The 18,217-nt window shown below is 33.3% G+C and overlaps 1 protein-coding gene across 1 annotated transcript in view; it reads left to right on the forward strand.

Annotated features, from left to right (window-relative positions):
• Nucleotides 1-976: 976 nt before the first annotated feature.
• The window catches only part of LOC106774205, a 36,561-nt gene continuing 19,320 nt past the window's right edge, over nt 977-18,217 (forward strand). The window contains exons 1-9 of the mRNA XM_014661111.2: nt 977-1,064; nt 1,178-1,234; nt 1,384-1,517; nt 4,239-7,244; nt 7,325-7,573; nt 7,708-8,457; nt 9,470-10,267; nt 10,484-11,092; nt 13,104-13,574. Of these exons, the coding sequence (XP_014516597.2) occupies nt 4,278-7,244; nt 7,325-7,573; nt 7,708-8,457; nt 9,470-10,267; nt 10,484-11,092; nt 13,104-13,574 (5,844 nt within the window). The 5' untranslated portion in view covers nt 977-1,064; nt 1,178-1,234; nt 1,384-1,517; nt 4,239-4,277. The remainder of the gene's footprint in view (nt 1,065-1,177; nt 1,235-1,383; nt 1,518-4,238; nt 7,245-7,324; nt 7,574-7,707; nt 8,458-9,469; nt 10,268-10,483; nt 11,093-13,103; nt 13,575-18,217) is intronic.

The raw sequence follows: 18,217 nt of genomic DNA on the forward strand, positions 1-18,217 counted from the left end.
TCTTCTTATCAAGGCTATAATATGTTTTTTCTTTCTTTCCTCTTTCACTAAGACTTTCCAATTCTAATTTATGTTTTCTTAATTTTCCTGTATATTCTTATATCTAAAATACATACAATTTAATGGAGTACAAATTGAAATTCTTATCATATGCTGCTGCACAGACAAAAAAGAAAACCATAGAAAAAGTGAAAATTAATTTCTTGCCAAATAAGAAAAAAAAACACATCTATACTCTCTCATCTTTCCAAAAAAACTTCACCTCTCTCTCAGTAATTAATCAACTCATACATGTTTTCTCTTTCTTCCTCATTCTGCTTTTTCTCTCATTTCATTTCCTTACTTACGTCTTGTTTACTTGAGTGAATTTAAGGGAGAGTAATTGTATGGATTTGAAGATGATTTTTGTTGTTGTTTATTTGAGTGAATTTGGAGGTAATCAAGAGTGGATTTGGAAGTAATTTTTTTAATCTATCACATAAATTAAATCCTATACCAATTCTCACAAACTTTACTTCCAAATCCACTCTCGTTTACCTCCAAATTCACTCAAATAAAAAAAAAAATTATCTTCAAATCCTCTCGAATCCACTCGATTACTCTTCCTCAAATCCACTCAAATGAACAAGACCTTAATCTCCCACTCCAACCGCAATGGCTTTTAGATATACTCGGTGAAGATTAGGATAAAATTAGAATTGTCGTCCATAACTTTATAGGCAATGATTTTCTTAAAGAAATCATAATAGATATCTATCTAATATTTAAGGACAACATGTTTTACTATAATCCAAAAGATATTATCTCTGCATTACCTTTCACATGTAATTAATAATCTATAAACAATGGCAGTAATTATTAAAAATTTAAAGCATTATTTATAGTATGTGAACACTACAAGCTAAAATTTTTGAATGTATTTGGTATATTTTGAAAGGAAGCAAGTGTAGGAGGAAGATAGTGTACTGTTATTTTTGTCCCATTCTCAGTGCTCTCTTTAAAGCTTTATTCAGGGTCAAGTAAACACTCATATGAGAACTTGATACTTTCCCTTTGAAGTTTAGGTTTGTCTCTCTCTTAATCATCTTCCTCATTTCTTGTTCTAAATAACTAATTATTTACGCAAAACCAAAATATTTTCTCCTCTTTCTCATATGCTCTCAGTATTCTTTTGCAGTATTGCTCGGCTCTCCCGACTTGGAACAGTGCCAACTAAGGCAAATCACAACTTAAGGTAATCGAAATCCAATAACAGAGCTGTTTTATTGCTTATATATATATAGATCAACCATCGATCTATATATCGACTCATTTATTTCTTTTTTAAGATTTGAGGCATAGAAAGATGGATAGTATTACTTAGAATTTTTTGGATGTTTGAAGTGTGAGCAGCAGTAAGTTGTAAAGGAGGGGAATATTGAGTAAGGGAAAGAGGCGTATAAAGGAGAAAAGAAATGGAAAATGGTTGATGGTGATGAATCAAAGGTTTCTTATTCTCAGTCTTTCTCATACTCAAGGTTAGATCCTTAACACTACTCTTACTTCACCTCTTTTAATCCATCCATTCCTCAAATCATTAACTTTTACACAGCAGCAGCAATTCTAAAGAGGGGAATATTCAGAAAGGGAAAGAAAACACAAAGGGAAAAGAAACGGAAAATTTTCATTTATTTTACAACATTACATAATACAACTTAATATTCATGAATTTCTATAACCTTAAGCATCTAACTTACATAACATATAAAATACACCTAATCATAAAATTTTCATCGACAAACACCTCCACTCTCTTATTCTTAAAGATAACACTATTCCTATGACTCCGTATAGTCCAAATGATTGCTACCCACATACACCTCCACACATTATTTCCATTGACATTCATTTCCATTAGGAAGAAATGCTGAAACTTCATATTTGCTTGATTATGAATAACAATACTTACCTCAACCCAGTTATTGCTTGTATCCATTCACCTGACTCCCCCTAATGTAGCTTGCTTTAGTTTAGCATTTGAGTATAGTCTAGGGTATCTATACATGAGTGGAGTATTTCCAATCCATTTGTCTTCCCAAAACCTTATCCTTGCGCCTGAGCCTATTTTCCAACTAATATTCTCATCAAACCAACTTCATTCTCCACCTTCCCCACATATATTTCGTAAGTCCCTTCACTACCATGATTAATACTTGGGATTAGTTCTACCATTTAAGTTCCACCAAGACCCATATTTAGACTCTAAAATTTCCTTTCATAGACCTTCTATTTTTGTTCCCAATCTCCATTTCCATTTACCTATTAGAGTTGTATTGAAGAGTTTAATGTCTTTAGTTCCAAGCCCACCCTTATCTTTGATTTTGCATAAGTGCTCCCATTTCAATCAGACTATCTTTCTACATTCATGTCCCCACCCGCATAAAAAATTTCTTTGTGCGTAATTTCTTTGGTTATGGTAGGGTGCTTCGAAGAGTGATAGGTAATATAATGATAGGGATGTTATAACTGATTTTATAAGACTTATTATCATCCGGTAAAAGATAAGAATATGCCTTTCCATCTTGATAATCTTTTCCTAATTTTGGAGAGCACATTCCGCCGGAAATCATTTTTCCTAGAATTTCCACCCACATGCAAGCCTATATAAGAATGGGATATTCATAATTGTACATCACAAGATTTCTGAATACCTTTTCAATTTAAAGTCCTCAACACTCAACCCACCCATTTTACTTTCGAGAAAGTTAACCTTAAGACCAGCAAGCCTCCTGAATTGTCCACCTTAGGTATTAAAGTTATCAAAGAAGCATTGCATCCCCTTGAGATGTTTCCAATATGTTGAAAAGCTTGTACAACTTGCATAGTGCCCTTTTTCATGACCTCCCAAAATTTCTTAATAAAGGCAAAATTATACCCATCTGGGCCAGGACTTTTATTACTTTCACACGGCCATCTATGTTTCTCAGCTTAACATCAAACTCAAATTTTTCCTTCAATTTATCTTCAAAAAACTTTCAACGTACACTTAACAAAATTTGGATCCTCACACCACTGTCGTTCATAATCCATTCCTTTGATCTCATTTTTACACATTCTCTAGTTGGTGATCGTGTGAAAGTATCTAGATTTTATTCACCTAGTTGGATACCTTTTTCCCTAGACTTTTGTCTCTCCAAAGACTCTTGACAAAAAAAAGTGGACACCTAGATAAAGTGGACAAGTCATTTTGAGTTGCAGCATGTTTATTAACTGTTTGAACGTTTGGACACCTTCCAATTGTTGTTACAAACTTGTTTGAAGTGTCTTTAATTCACTAAATTGATACAAATTACAAAACATGGATATTCAATGTATACACTTTTTAAAAGCTAATACTAAATTGAAAATTCCTTCCTAACATGAGAACCAATCAAGGATTTAAGCCTTTAAGAAATGCACAAAATTTGAGTATCCCCTTAAATGTATGCAAATCTGGTGCTTTTAAAAACTTCACTTGCTTTGGCCTTTCAATCTTCACTCTTTTACTCAAAAAATTAATCAAACTAAATTTAAGGATTGATAAAAAAAAATTACAATTATGCATGGTTCTTTAATTTGAAAACATTAATCTCCAATTGAACTAAAGTATACGCATAATATTTTTAATATTTCCAGATAGTATAAACCATTTATTGTTAAAACTCAATAGGAGAAATTAAAGAATAATCATAGTAATACATAGAGAACTAATATAGTAAAACATGAACTCAAAACTAATCATTTATTAAAAGACTTAAAAAAAGTTGTCTTGGTTTTTCTTGTTCAAACATGGTAATTTTTGAAAGTTTTATAAGTCAATAGAGTTATATCAAATCTTATAAATTTATAAATTCATTTTAAACATTTTACATTCTTACTACATAAACGCCTAAAAATTGAAATTACAGAATCTTGATTGTTTGAGTCTTTAAAAAAAACAAATAAGTATATGACTTACATATTCATTTCAAATTCACAACACTTNTTTTTATATAAAAAATACTAGTTTAAAGTAACAATCCATTACATTTCTAACCAATATTTTTTCCATTCTTAAAAATTTAGCACGCATTCATAGATTTTAAGACAACGTTGATTAGTACGCCTTTATAAATTTTACACAAGCGTTGATTAGTTTTATTTTATTTGATTAAACAATATCTCTTTTCTTAATTAGTTATTGACTGATATGTTTCCACTTTATGTTTGTTGGGAAATAGATGTAATTCGACCTTCTACAAGATAAATAATATTTGGAGATGGACTTTTTGGGGCCTTTTGGTAAAGTTGTCGAAGGAGTGGTTGATTTTGTATGGAAACATGGCGTTCGACACATGACTTACATAGTCCATTACAAGAAAAATGTTGTTGAACTGAGCGACACTGTTAAAGATCTTAGATTTGAAAAAGAGAAGATAGATCATAAATGTGAAGAGGGTACAAAAAATCTACACAACNTTGAAGGNAAAGTTATTGAATGGGTTCGAAAAGTGAGTGAAATTGAGACTACAGTAGATGTGTNTGAAAACGATGATGGCCACACAAGGGCTCGATCACCCAATTGTTTTGTTTTTCCGTACTTGTGGAATAGACACAGGTTAGGAAGACAAGCAAAGAATTTGGAAGTGGGTGTTAAAAAGCTAATTGATGAATCCCCTGAGTTAGATGAAATTTCCTATAGGGAAAATGTAACATCTAATGATGTCACATTGTCTAATTCTGGCTTTGAACAATTTAGTTCTACAAAATCCACAGTGGAGAAAGTAATGAGAGAACTTGAAAATTCCGGTGTGAGAATGATTGGATTGTATGGGGAAGGTGGTGTGGGTAAGAGCGCTTTAATCAAAGAAATTGCAAGGATAGCNANAGACAAGAAGTTNTTTAATGTGGTGGTTAAAGTAGAAGTAACAGCCAATCCCAATATACAAAGCATCCAGGAAGAAATTGCTTACGTGTTTGGATTGCAATTGGTAGGGGAAGGTGAAAATGTNAGAGCTGATTGTCTACGGAGGAGGTTGAAGAAAGAAAAAGGAAACACCCTTTTAATCTTGGATGACCTTTGGCATAAACTAGATTTGAACAAGCTAGGGATTCCCCTTGATGATAATGATGACAATGATGATTTAAGTAATGATATGAGGGATCTTGATGATAAATTCCTGAAAAAAGAAAAAAATAATAAGGATTTTAATCAGAAAGTGTTGAAAAGAGAAAAAATCATTGGTGGTCACAAGGGATGCAAAATTTTGCTAACTGCACGTCAAAAAAGAGTATTGGAAGTTGAAATGGATGTAAAATCGACTTTCCGTGTAGAGCCATTAGATGACAAGGATGCTTTGATGTTTTTTCAGAAGTTGTCTGAAATACATAATATGTCAGACTCTAGAAAAGAAATTGTGAGGAAGTATTGTGCAGGGTTACCGATGGCAATAATTACAGTTGCAAAGGCATTAAGAGGNAAGAGCGAGTTAGTATGGGAAGCAGCACTTGGNGAACTTAAAAAACAGGAATTAGTGGGAATTCAAACAAATATGGACATNTCAGTGAAGATGAGTTATGAGCATCTAGAAAATGAGGAGATCAAATCCATTTTCTTACTTTGTGCTCAAATGGGCCATCAACCACTGATTATGGATTTGGTGAAGTGTTGTTATGGTTTGGGTATACTTGAAGGGGTTTTCTCACTTTCGGAAGCTCGAGAAAAAATCAAGATAANAATCCAAAAGCTAAAAGACTCGGGCTTACTATTGGATGGAAATTCTGATATTCATTTCAATATGCATGATATAGTTCGAGATGCTGCTTTGTCTATAGCAAAGAAGGACAAACATGTTTTTACTCTAAGAAATGGAAAACTAGATCAGTGGCCTGAACTCGAGAAATGCACTTCTATTTCTATATGCAATTGTGATATCATTGTCAAGCTTCCTATAGTCAATTGCTCCCAACTTAATTTTTTTCAAATAGACACTAATCATCAATCTTTGACAATACCTGACAAGTTTTTTGAAGGTATGAAAAATCTCAAAGTTTTAATATTGACTGGTTTTCATCTAAAAAGATTTCCACCTTCAATCAAAGGCCTATTAAAGCTCAGAATGCTTTGTTTGGAGCGGTGCACTTTAGAGGACAACATAGCCATAGGAGAGCTAGAAATGTTGAGAATTCTTAGCTTCTCTGGATCCCAACTTAAAAGTTTGCCAACTGAGTTGGGGTGCTTGGATAAGTTACAACTGTTAGACATCAATGATTGTTCTATACTGGAGGTTAACATTCCACCTAATTTTTTATCAAGTTTGACACATTTAGAAGAGTTGTACATAAGGAAAAGCTTGACCAAAATGTTGGTGGAAGGAGAGCCAAACCATGGTAAAAATTCGATTCTTTGTGAGCTAAAGAATTTGCATCAGTTAAAAGTTGTGGACTTAAGCATCCCATCTTTTTCAGTTTTGCCCAATCACTTGTTTTATGACAAGTTACAAGATTACAAAATTGTGGTTGGAGAGGTAGAAAAGTTTTCTGTTATAGGCTTTAAGATGCCTGATAAGTACGAAACTTCAAGAGTTTTGGCATTGCATGATGTCANTAAAATTGACTCCCATAAAGACATAAACTTGTTGTTTAAAACAGCACAAAGTTTGTTGTTGGGAAAGGTNGAGGTTGTTAAAGTTGTTAATGAATTGAGTATAGATGGATTTCCAGATCTGAAACACTTATCCATCATAGATAGCAATGCCATCAAATATGTCAATTCAATGCAATTGTCTAATTGTATAAATGTTTTTCCCAATTTGGAATCTCTATGCCTTTACAATCTGAAGAACTTGAAGATGATATCTATTGGTCCTCTTAAGGTTGCATCATTTTCTAAATTAAAGTCCATCAAGGTGAATATGTGTGAGGGATTGGTGAGTTTCTACTCCGTTTCCATGGTGGAATTTTCTAATAGTGAAGAACCATGTGAGATTATTGAATGTAATTCTTACTTGGATAATTTTTGTGCTAGCCTAGAGACAATCGAGGTTTCTGAATGTAAATCTTTAAAGGAAATCCTTAAAATACCAAAGAAATGCCATAAGGTTAAGTTTTTAAAGTTACAGACTTTGACACTTCAATCATTACCGTCATTTAAATGTTTTTATACCAAAGTGGAGGAGTCTCAAGCTAAAAATAGTGGTAGCGAAGAAGATCANAAAAGTGACAAGGCTCCGCTTTTTGGTGAACAAGTATGATATTACACATTTTTCCTATAATTTAAATAATTTGTTTGACTGTTGTAAAATATTAACTGTGTATGTGTTTGCAGGTTGAAATTCCAAACTTAGAGAGCTTGAATTTATGCTCACTCAACATGCATAAGATATGGAGCGATCAATTCTTGTCAAGTTTCTGCTTTCAAAACTTGATAAAATTAGTTGTGAAAGAGTGTGATGAATTGACATACTTATGTTCGTTGTCTGTGGCAAGTAGTTTAAAGAAGCTGAAAAGCCTTATCATAAGTGAGTGTGGAATTATGGAGAAGATTTTTGAGACAAAAGAAAATAATGCAGATAAGGTGTGTATTGATGTAAATAAGAACATGTTTTTATGAGTTAAATTTTTTTTTATGGTTCTTAACCAAACTCTACACTTGGTGCTTTTTATTTAACTTCTAAATGTAATTATTATATTTTTTACATTAAAATGTAGGTCTGCGTCTTCCCCAAGCTGGAGGAAATCCAGCTTACCAAAATGAAGAGATTAAGAGATATATGGCATACTAAAGTGAACGATGATTCTTTTTCTAGTCTNATTTCGGTGAACATCGAAGAATGCAATAAACTAGACAAAATTTTTCCAAGTAACATGGAAGGATGGTTTGAAAGTTTGGACAACTTGAAAGTTTCTAGTTGCGAATCAGTGGAAGTGATTTTTGAAATAAAAGATTGTGAAGAAATAGATGTATCTGGTGAGATAGACACAAATCTGCAGGTTATTCTTCTTGAAGACCTCCCGAAGTTGAAAGAATTGTGGAGCAAAGATCCACATGGAATTCTCAATTTTAAAAAACTTCGGACTATAGACGTAAGTTCTTGTTATAAATTGAGGAATTTGTTTCCAGCTTCTATGACAAAAGATGTATCAAAGCTTGAACGTATGTCAGTATTTAATTGTCGTGGGATGGTGGGAATTGTTTCAAGTAGAGATGCTTCAGAAGCTAATACTGATCCATTAGAGTTTCCTGAACTAATAAATGTGAGATTGCTTTCACTATCAAATATCAAGCAGTTCTATGCGGGGAGACTTCCGATAAAGTGCCCAAAATTGAAGGAATTAACTGTGTACCGCTGTTCGAAGCTTAAAACATTCTCCAAAGAAATCAGCAAAACAACAGAGGAAGAAGAAGAAAAAGAGGAAGAGAAAGAGGAAGAAGAAAATTTTGTTTTCTCAGCGCAAAAGGTACACAATGTTCCACTTTTCTTAGAGTTCACAAAAAGAAAATGTGTAGTCAATTTTTTTTTTTTTTATATAAAGAGAAGTGAGTAAATAAAAATAACGAGAGAACTAAAATAAAAAATAAATATTTTCTGGATGAGGAGAAGTAAAAGATAGATTAAATAAAAATTGAACTTTTATGATTATTCAATTTTAAAAAGAAATAAAGGAATGCTATTTTATTTTTACAGTGAATGTTATTCATAATAATATATTATTAATATTATTTTATTAAAATTTTCATTTTTGATATAATTAAAAGTTTGTACTCTTTAAAAATGATAATCTTTCATCCGATACTGCGCCTTTCTAGTTTTCTTAAGATGGAATTAACGGCATTTTGACTTCTGAATCTTACCCTTTGAATTACAGGTTCNTCTAATTGTTTAAAACAAAATCCTCATTGTTTACAATTTTTTTTTTTCAGTTTAAGTCAATGGCTAAAATTAATTACCTTGTAATTTGCTGTATAAGAGTCTCAAGAACAAAATTTTCCAGAACTTGTAGTATAGGTTTTACGGTCAAATCTATATATTTATACAAGTATTTCCTATAAAAAAAATATTGTTTTAGGTAACTAACATTTCTTTAAAGAAAACTAACGTTAAAAAGGAGGTTTAAATAATACTAATTTATTTTCCGGATATGGGATCCTGAACCTTTTTGGGATTTTCTAAACTCACATGTTTCTTTTAAAATCATGCATTAGCACAATGTATCTTTTTATTGAGTCATTTGCATTGATGCATTCATCGTGCTCTCATTTTCTTCTTTACAGTAGTTAATATGCCTTGAAGGCGTTCAGGTCAAGAGCAATTAACCAAACAAAAAGAAAAATCATATGTTGATAAACAAATACCATTTAATGAAAACTACCAAACTCAAACAAAATTCCTAAAATCAAACAAATTTGAAATGGGTGCTAGAGGCATTTTACGACATTAATTCTTACTTTTATTTATTTTATTATATCTAGGTATTGCCCAAATTGGAGTACATGGAAATTGACTTGAAGGAAGCACAAAACTTGTTACCCGAGTACCCAATGCACTGTCTAAAAGAACTTAGTCTGATTTCAGTAGAAAGTGTTGATTTTCTTAACCAGTTTCCCTACAGAATGCCAAATCTTGAAAAGCTAAAGTTGACTTCCTCTTATGAGTCCAAAGAGTTAGAGCCAGCATCAGAAGAAAGATTGAGAATCACATTAGAGCTCAAGGAAATAGTTTTGTCGAGTTTAAAGATAAATGATCTAACAGGAGTTTCAATTGTACGAAAACTACAGCTTTTAAGCTTAGCACATTGCAGCGAATTGAACAACTTAGGTCCGTCATCTCTGTCATTCACTTACTTGACATATTTGGAACTAAAGTATTGTAGGGAGTTAAAATATTTAATGACACCTTCCACCGCCAAAAGCATGGTTCAACTCAAAACTATGAAGGTAATCAATTGTCGTAAAGTAGAGGAAATAGTAAGCAATGAGCTGAGTGAAGAAGGTACAGTGATGAAAATTGCATTCGGCAAATTGATTACCATAGAACTTGTGGGGCTAAAGAACCTTGAAAGTTTTTGCAGATGCAAGGACTGTGAATTTGAGTTCTCGTTACTGGAAATTTTGATAGTAAGAGAATGCTGGAAGATGGAGAAATTCAGTGAGAGAGAGGCAATAACTCCAAAGTTAAAAAATGTATTTGGTGTGGAAGGAGATGAAAAATCCAAATGGTACTGGGAAGGCAACTTGAATTCCACCATACGAAAAATTTTCACCGATAAGGTAATTATTCACAATTGGAAATTGCAAATCCTTGTTTTTAGCATAAAATGCTTTAAATGGTAAGTATGTTGAGTTTTTCAAAGATTAAAAGCCCCTTTATCTGTTTTTAACTTGAAATATGTAAATTTGTTTTTTCTTTAACTTTGTGAGGGATAAAAAAAGTAGGAATATATTATAAAGGTAGAGAAGTAATTTAATAAATTGTCTGATTTACAGGTCAGTTTCGCATGTACTGAGAATCTGTTTCTTGGCTATGATGATACTGGTCAACTTATTATAGATCAACTATGGCATAGAAGACATTGGGTGCAGCAAAACAGCTTTGGCTATTTGAAAAAATTGAGTGTATGGGAATGTGATACTCTAGAGCATATAATTCCATCTCATTTGCTTTCTTGCTTTCACAATTTGGAAGAGTTAAGTGTAGGGCTTTGCAGTAAAGCAGAGGTGATATTTAATATGAATGATGAGAACAGGGTGATGACAAAACCTTCCGGAATATTCCGACTGAAAACTTTGTCTTTATTTAAGCTACCAAATCTGAAGCATGTATGGGAGAAGGATCCGGAGGGAATTATTGGGCTTCAACTGCTAAAGGAAATGCGTGTTAAAGAATGTAAGCGTCTTAAAAGTTTGTTTCCAGCATCGGTGGCCAAAGAACTTACAAGACTTGAAGTGCTTNAGGTAACAAACTGTAAGGAATTGGCAGAAATATTTAAGAAGGAAGGAGAAGGAAGAACACAAGAGCTTGCCTTAGGTCGTCTCACCACATTGATGCTANAAGAATTGCCAAGTCTCAAATACTCTATCCACTGCTCCAACCAGGTATTTCTCTCAACTTTGACTTTATCTCACCATTCAAAAATTAGCTCTCTTACAAAATTAATGTAACAACACAAGAAAATAGAGCACATCCTACAATTTTAACTACTTTTACAATAAAATATTTAAATACCATTTAATTTTAGAAACCAAAAGTAATTGATGATTATAGTGATTAATTTAAATTTTAATTATAAATTAAAAGATATTCATTTCTAAAAGTCTTTTACCAATAAAAAATATAACAATTTTGTAAATTATACTATAAATTTGTCATTAATTATTTTATGACTAATTTANATACTAATTTCTTTCGTAATTAAAACTTTAATGGATAATATCAATAACACATTTAAGTCTAATTCACAAACTAATTANAATTTTTTATTATAGATAATATTTTAGATACCAAACTTTTAGTTTATAAATTGATATTTAAATTAGTCTCTATNGTGACTAACAATTTTGGTTTTTTAAAAATGGTTGTTATTGAAGNATTTTCTTTTAGAGGTATTAGGCAAATATGGTCATATGGATAGAAAAAATATACGCAAACATACTAGTATAGTGTAATTATAGTCCTTTCACAAAACTAAAGTCTTTCCAAATACATAAGTTATTACAATCCTTCAAAATGCAAAACAAGATTAATAAACTACACCATACAATATATCTATGTACATAACATCAAAGGAACAGTAAACACTACCATCAACTTACTAGNTAGCTNTGTCACCACCTGAAATCTCATTTGGTAATGCCATAAAAGTGATCATTNCATAAAGACACACATAATCAACACCAAGAGGGTAAACTATTAATAACTTAAACTTATTCATATACAATTATTATATAAATATGATATTTCTATTTCTATCCTTTTTCAGTTCAATTTATTTGAAAAATTTCCTAAGGACCAATTACTCAAACCATATACTAAATTCTTATTATGTACCAAATTANTTTCCTAACTTCATATTCAATTCCAACAATACAATTTCGTAGAATCNTAAAATTTTTACAATTCACATAACCTACAATATGATTTCTGACATCCTATTTCACAAATATCAACCTCAAACATGCAACATTTCAACAAAATTACAGTTTAAGGCTCATACCANAATGAATTTTGGATTCAAATAATGAAAAAGTCAAAATTACCATTTGGATCAAATGGTACAAGATGTTATCATAAACTAACAACTTCCTAGGACACCAAGGAGATCACCTAAACCAACACCAAAAACCTCAATTAGAATTTTAAACCTACCATTTGGATTAGAAAGCAAGAGAGNGTTGTCAAGAGTACTTGAGTTGCGTGTTCTCCTGTAGGGTTTACATGAAACCAAAGAAATAGATTGCGAAAAAGAGAGCAAAATAATGCTTACTCTATTTGAGTATTCAATCGGGGGTGGTTGCACAAAACTCACAAGGAACACAGTTATGGTTCTTGATTTTAAAAAAATAAAAACAAGTGAAATAAGCCAGAGATAAGTCAAAAAGAATTTAAAGACCTAAAAAGATTGTGATTTTATATAGTTTGAACTTTTTATATTAAAATATTATAGTGTTCTATTTATTTTAATAAAACCACCAATACTTCTAAACCATTTGATATAATATCACAAATAGACTCTACCTAAAGATATTTGTAGTTCATCACTAAAACAAGGACTTACACATGGAACATTTGTAGTTCATCTCTATTGCAAATATTATTATATCACACCTAGAAAAGAAATCATTCCTTCAATTTCTTTTCATTATAAGGTTACTTGTTAATTAATAAAAAAAATCGTTTTCTTCATTCTATTCTCTGTTACTTTCTATAACTTTATTTTGTAAGTCCTCATTTTTATTTTATTATTATGATTTTCTAGTTTTTTTTTTCCTATTTTAATGTTTTTCAACATCATTTTCATAATCATGAAAGATATATTGCTAAAAAATTACGGTTCAAACAGATTTGGATGTGACGAAAATGAAAATCTAAATCTAATTTCTTTTGTAGGAGAGTATATCAAATTTGAGTGAGAGAAATATACAAGAGTTATGTCTTGGCTCAAGGTGCATTATTCCAAACTCCAACTTCGGTCTCTTAGAATCACTAATTCTGGATGGTTGCAAGTTTTTATCGGATGTACTGCTACCGTGTAATTTACTTCCTTTCTTAAAAAAATTGGAAACGTTGGAAGTTCGAAACTGTGATACTGTCAAAATCATATTTGAAGTCAAATGTATAACACAAGACAGAGGAGTGGTATCAATGGGACCAACCCTTCATTTTTCCTTGAACAAATTGACTTTATTCAACCTGCCAGAACTGGAGAATGTTTGCAATGAAGATAATTGTTGTCCTTTTGTGAGATCATTGGAAGTTCAGCAAGTGCCCAACTTAAAGTATTTTTACTACAGCTCTATGTATTGTGAAATTTTTACAGATCAAGAATCACATTCCAAGAATCAAGTCGGTACTGAAAAGGTATGTACTACTGTTTTATCACTTCCCCTGGAAATTAAATATGGAATCATCGGTTCTTTAATTGTATGTCATTGTTACATATGAGTTNTACGAAATACTATGAANATTANAATATGAAACTCTTGTTAGATAAATTTAAATTATGAAGGGTAGCTTCCTAGTTTTGTCTGACATTTTAATTTTAGTGTTGCGATTAGTTATTTCGCATATAGTTTTTATTCTTTGCTTCAGTCTTACGGTAGCAGCCCAGCCAGTTATTGGTTGTTGTTATAAACATCACACAGTGACCTAGATTGTTGCATTAAAAAAGACACGGGTTAAAGAAAAATCGACCTTGTATTTTTTGTACAATATGGTGGATGAGTCAAGCTTTGAGAAGATAGCAAATACAACATCTTTAAAGGAAGCATGGGAGATTCTGGAAGTTATATATAGAGGAGACAATCCTCTCAGAGTGCAGATCNACAATTTGCTACAANTNTGGNAATGATGGTCACATAGTGTTGTAATTTGAGATAATATCTTTAGAATCTTCCTAATTAGAGGAAATAGATACATAATATTTTATTTTATTTTATTTTTTCCTAGGTTTTCTAGTTTTCCTATTTCCCTTTTTAGGAGAACTAGATTATTACAGATAGAACGTTTGAGAATGTATTTTTTGATGATTGAGAATAATAATAAGTCTCATTTTCAACTTGGTGTCAGAGCTCCTGATCTTAGGGGCTAGATTCCGCTACAACAAGCCGCACTGCCGCCGCTGTCCGACCACCGCCGTTGCCGCCGTCACCGGTTGAGGTCGTTGATAGGGCAGAAAGGTGCGCCCAACACCGGTGATCACAAAGCCAGAAGTCGCTCCGTGAACGGAGCCTCCACGCGTCGCCACCGTCGCCGGCGCTTGTAGCCCATGCGCCCACCTCCGACGAGACCCACTTGCCGTCGCCGCCACAGATAGGGTCGCCGGAGCCCCCTGAGTCCATTCCTAAGGTCGGTGACGACTCGTTTAGGTTGTATTTGAGCAGATCTGACTTTTACGTTTTGCTCCTTTTTTCTCGATCAAACCCACTTGCCGTCTCTGCCACAGAAGAGTCACCGCAGCCTCTTGATTCTGTTCCCAGGGTTGGTGACGACCCGTTTGGCCTTTATTTGAGTAGATCTGAGTTTCAAGTTTTTGCCCCTTTTTTTCTTGGGTACGGGATGTCTGAAGAAAAAAGTATTCCTTTGGGTATCCAATGACCTACCAAATATAGGAAGTACCTCGTGGTTGGATGGTCAGAATTACTTACAATGGAGCCAATTTATTTCAAGGATTCTCAAGGATCATTCAAACATTGATCACATACATGGAGGAGGACTAGCACTAGACAATAAACATTTTTCAATTTGGGACAACAAAGATTCATTAATTATGACTTGGATGTGTTGTTTTTGTTCACTCTCATCCTCCTAACCGTGGTAAATTAGATCCCATAGCTCTTAAATGTGTCTTTATTGGGTATCCTACTAAAAAAGGGTACAAATGTTATCATCCTCAAAGTTGTCGCGTCTTTATCACCATGGATGTCACCTTTCATGAAACAAAATCCTTTTATGTCAGTCCACCACTTNANGNGGAGAAAGCACTTGAAGTGGATGAACTCTCCTTGTCATTACCATGTTTGTCTTTGCAAGATGCCCAAGACCTGAGCAATGAAGCTACCATAGTCCACAGTGAGGAAGAAGAGGAAGACATATTTTTTGGCAAAAAATATGAAAGAGAACAACCCACTCCGACTCTAGAGCAAGAAAAATTGTTTGATCGGAGGTGAGGATCCCTAAAGATATCAATGAGGAGGAGGTAAGTATTACTGAGGATTTACCCATTTTTTAGTAGGCCCTTTTTTGTTTCCCATGCGCTCGAGAACATTCTTTGTTCCATGGAGTTTGAAGCATATTTCCTTGGTATGTCCAAATCTTTTACAGTATGAACAATAGTCCCCACGTGTACCTCTTTCAAACGTTTTTCCCCCAGCATTTGTTCCCTTGTGGACTCCCTTTCCAATTGTCAGGGCAGAGCCTGTGTTGGAGATCCCTCCATGAAGCATGATAGACATGGTTATCGAACTCGCGAGTTAACTCGTTAACTCGATCGAGTTTATGAGTTCACTCGGTGCTTTCGAGTTAACTCGTAAGCAAACTCGTTTTTGAGGTGGGATCGGTAGAATCGGTGATGGGTTCGTTAAACTCGTCTGAAATTGGAAGTTGAGTTTCAATTTTGCGAGTTTGAGAAGAAATTCTTTTAGGTTTTTAGAGCTTTCGTAAAACTAATTCACTCACTGCATTTGTTTTCACTGTTCATCTCCTTGTTCGATCTCGCCTCTGTCGTGTCGCCGTTCATCAAGTTCGCCCTATGTCGCGTCGACGATCTCGCCCTCCGTCACGTCTTCATTGTCGTCGTTCGATCTTGGTTTCGTTTGTGTCGTTCGTGCCGTCGTTGTCAATCTCGTCGTCGATCTGGTGGCCGTCGCCATCAATCTGCCGTCGATCTCGTCTTCAAGCTTCGTTTGCTCGTGCTTGCCATGTGCTTGCCGTGTACTCGCCGCCACCGCTACTCTGTGTGTGGAGTGAAGTTTTCTTTTAACCTTACCAAAAAAACCCTAAATGGCACTGTTTGTGCTTTTATTAAAGAAATTAAATGGTTATGGTTTTATTAAAGAAATGAAATTCACTGTCTGTTTTTCTATTTTTTCGACTGTGAATATTTAATAATAAAAATAAAACTGAGTGCTCTTCTGTCAATTATTGACCTTTCATGCTGAAATTTTGGGTCAACTTGTTCTTTTATGTATATATTCAAATAAAATTATGATAATAATAATATTAAAGAAAAGTATTTAAATATATATAATATGATAAACTAATAATTATAAATATTATAAAAAATAAAAACATTATTTATAACATTATAAATATTAGACCATTATATTATGTATGAATATTTTAAAATATTTTTATAAAGTAAACTCTTATGAGTTTACTATTCGAGTTTACGATCCGAGTTTACGAAGCTCTCACGAGTTTACGTAAACTCTCGAGTTTAACAACCTTGATGATAGATCTCCGAGTTTCTTATCCTCTTACCATAAAATAAAAAAACTTCTGATAGGGGTGATAATTTTTCTCTTTCAAAAATTTGAACCCGGATTGGGTCGTACTCATGATTAAGGCCCTGGAGAAATTTAAAGATTCTTTCCCCTTCAATGAATTCAGCAAGAGCGGCAACATCTGTTTTACACATCATTATTATTTGGATCTGATNGAGNTCCATCCAAAGACCATTCAGGATCCTGTGATATTCTGATATAGAAAGAGAGCCATGTTTTGTATTAAATATCCTGTTCTTGATGTCATAGGTAGCAGTAAGATCCTTTTTTAAAGAAAAAGTACTATGTAAATCATCCCATATTTTTTTTGTAGAAGAATGAAACATATAATTTTTCCTTATCTCAGGAGTCATGGATTGCCACATCAAGAACAGATCACGTGCTAAATATCCTATTTCTTAGTATGTTTGTACTAACAATCTCTCTGATAAGCACAAAAGTTTTATTGCTGCCATTGATGCCACAAAAATTCCTACCTCAATCTAGGAGGCCATGAAACTTGAACATTGGAATCAAGCCATGAAAGAAGAGATGAATGCATTAGAAAGAAATTCAACTTGGGAGATTGTTGATAAGCCAAGAGACAAGAAGGCGGTAGGGTGTAGATGGATATTCACAGTGAAGCATAAGGCAGATGGGACAATAGAAAGATATAAAGCTAAATTGGTGGCAAAAGGATATACCCAAACATATGGGATTGATTATGAGGAGACATTTGCCCCAGTGGCAAAGATGAATACAGTTCGAGTTATTCTCGCTTTGGCTGCTCATTTTGGATGAGACTTACACCAGCTAAATTTGAAGAATGCCTTTCTTCATGGAGATCTAGATGAGGAAGTGTACATGGAGATTCCCCCAGGTTTTGAAGTGAAAAATGAAAGAAAAAAGGTGTCTCCTAAAGAAAGCATTGTATGGTCTTAAGCAATCCCCTAGAGCATGGTTTGAAAGATTTACAAAAGCAATGGTTTCCTTAGGATACAGACAAAGCCAAGGAGATCATACTCTATTCATAAAGCACTCTTCTGCAGATAAACTCACTCTATTGCTTGTCTATGTGGATGATATGATTATTGCAGGAGATCATGAAACAAAAAAATTGGCATTAAAAGAAAAATTGGCAGCTCAATTTGAAATGAAAGACCTAGGAAAACTCAAATATTTTCTTGGAATAGAGGTTGCCCACTCCGAGAACGGAATTTTCATCTCCCAAAGGAAATATGTACTTGATCTCCTCAAAGAAACAGGAAAGTTGGGATGTAGAACCTCAATTGTTCCTATAGAACAAAATCACAGAATTGGAAGTGAAGAAAGTGCTCTTGTAGAGAAGGCCCAATATCAGAGATTGGTGGGAAAATTGATTTATCTATCACACACAAGACTAGACATTGCTTATGCAGTTAGTGTAGTGAGCCAATTTATGCATGATCCAAGAGAGAGACACATGCAAACAGTTGACAAAATTCTCCAATACTTGAAATCAAGTCCAGGAAAGGGGCTATT

The sequence above is a fragment of the Vigna radiata genome, chromosome 9 (assembly GCF_000741045.1).
Source record: "Vigna radiata var. radiata cultivar VC1973A chromosome 9, Vradiata_ver6, whole genome shotgun sequence".
NCBI classification, from domain to species: domain Eukaryota; kingdom Viridiplantae; phylum Streptophyta; class Magnoliopsida; order Fabales; family Fabaceae; genus Vigna; species Vigna radiata.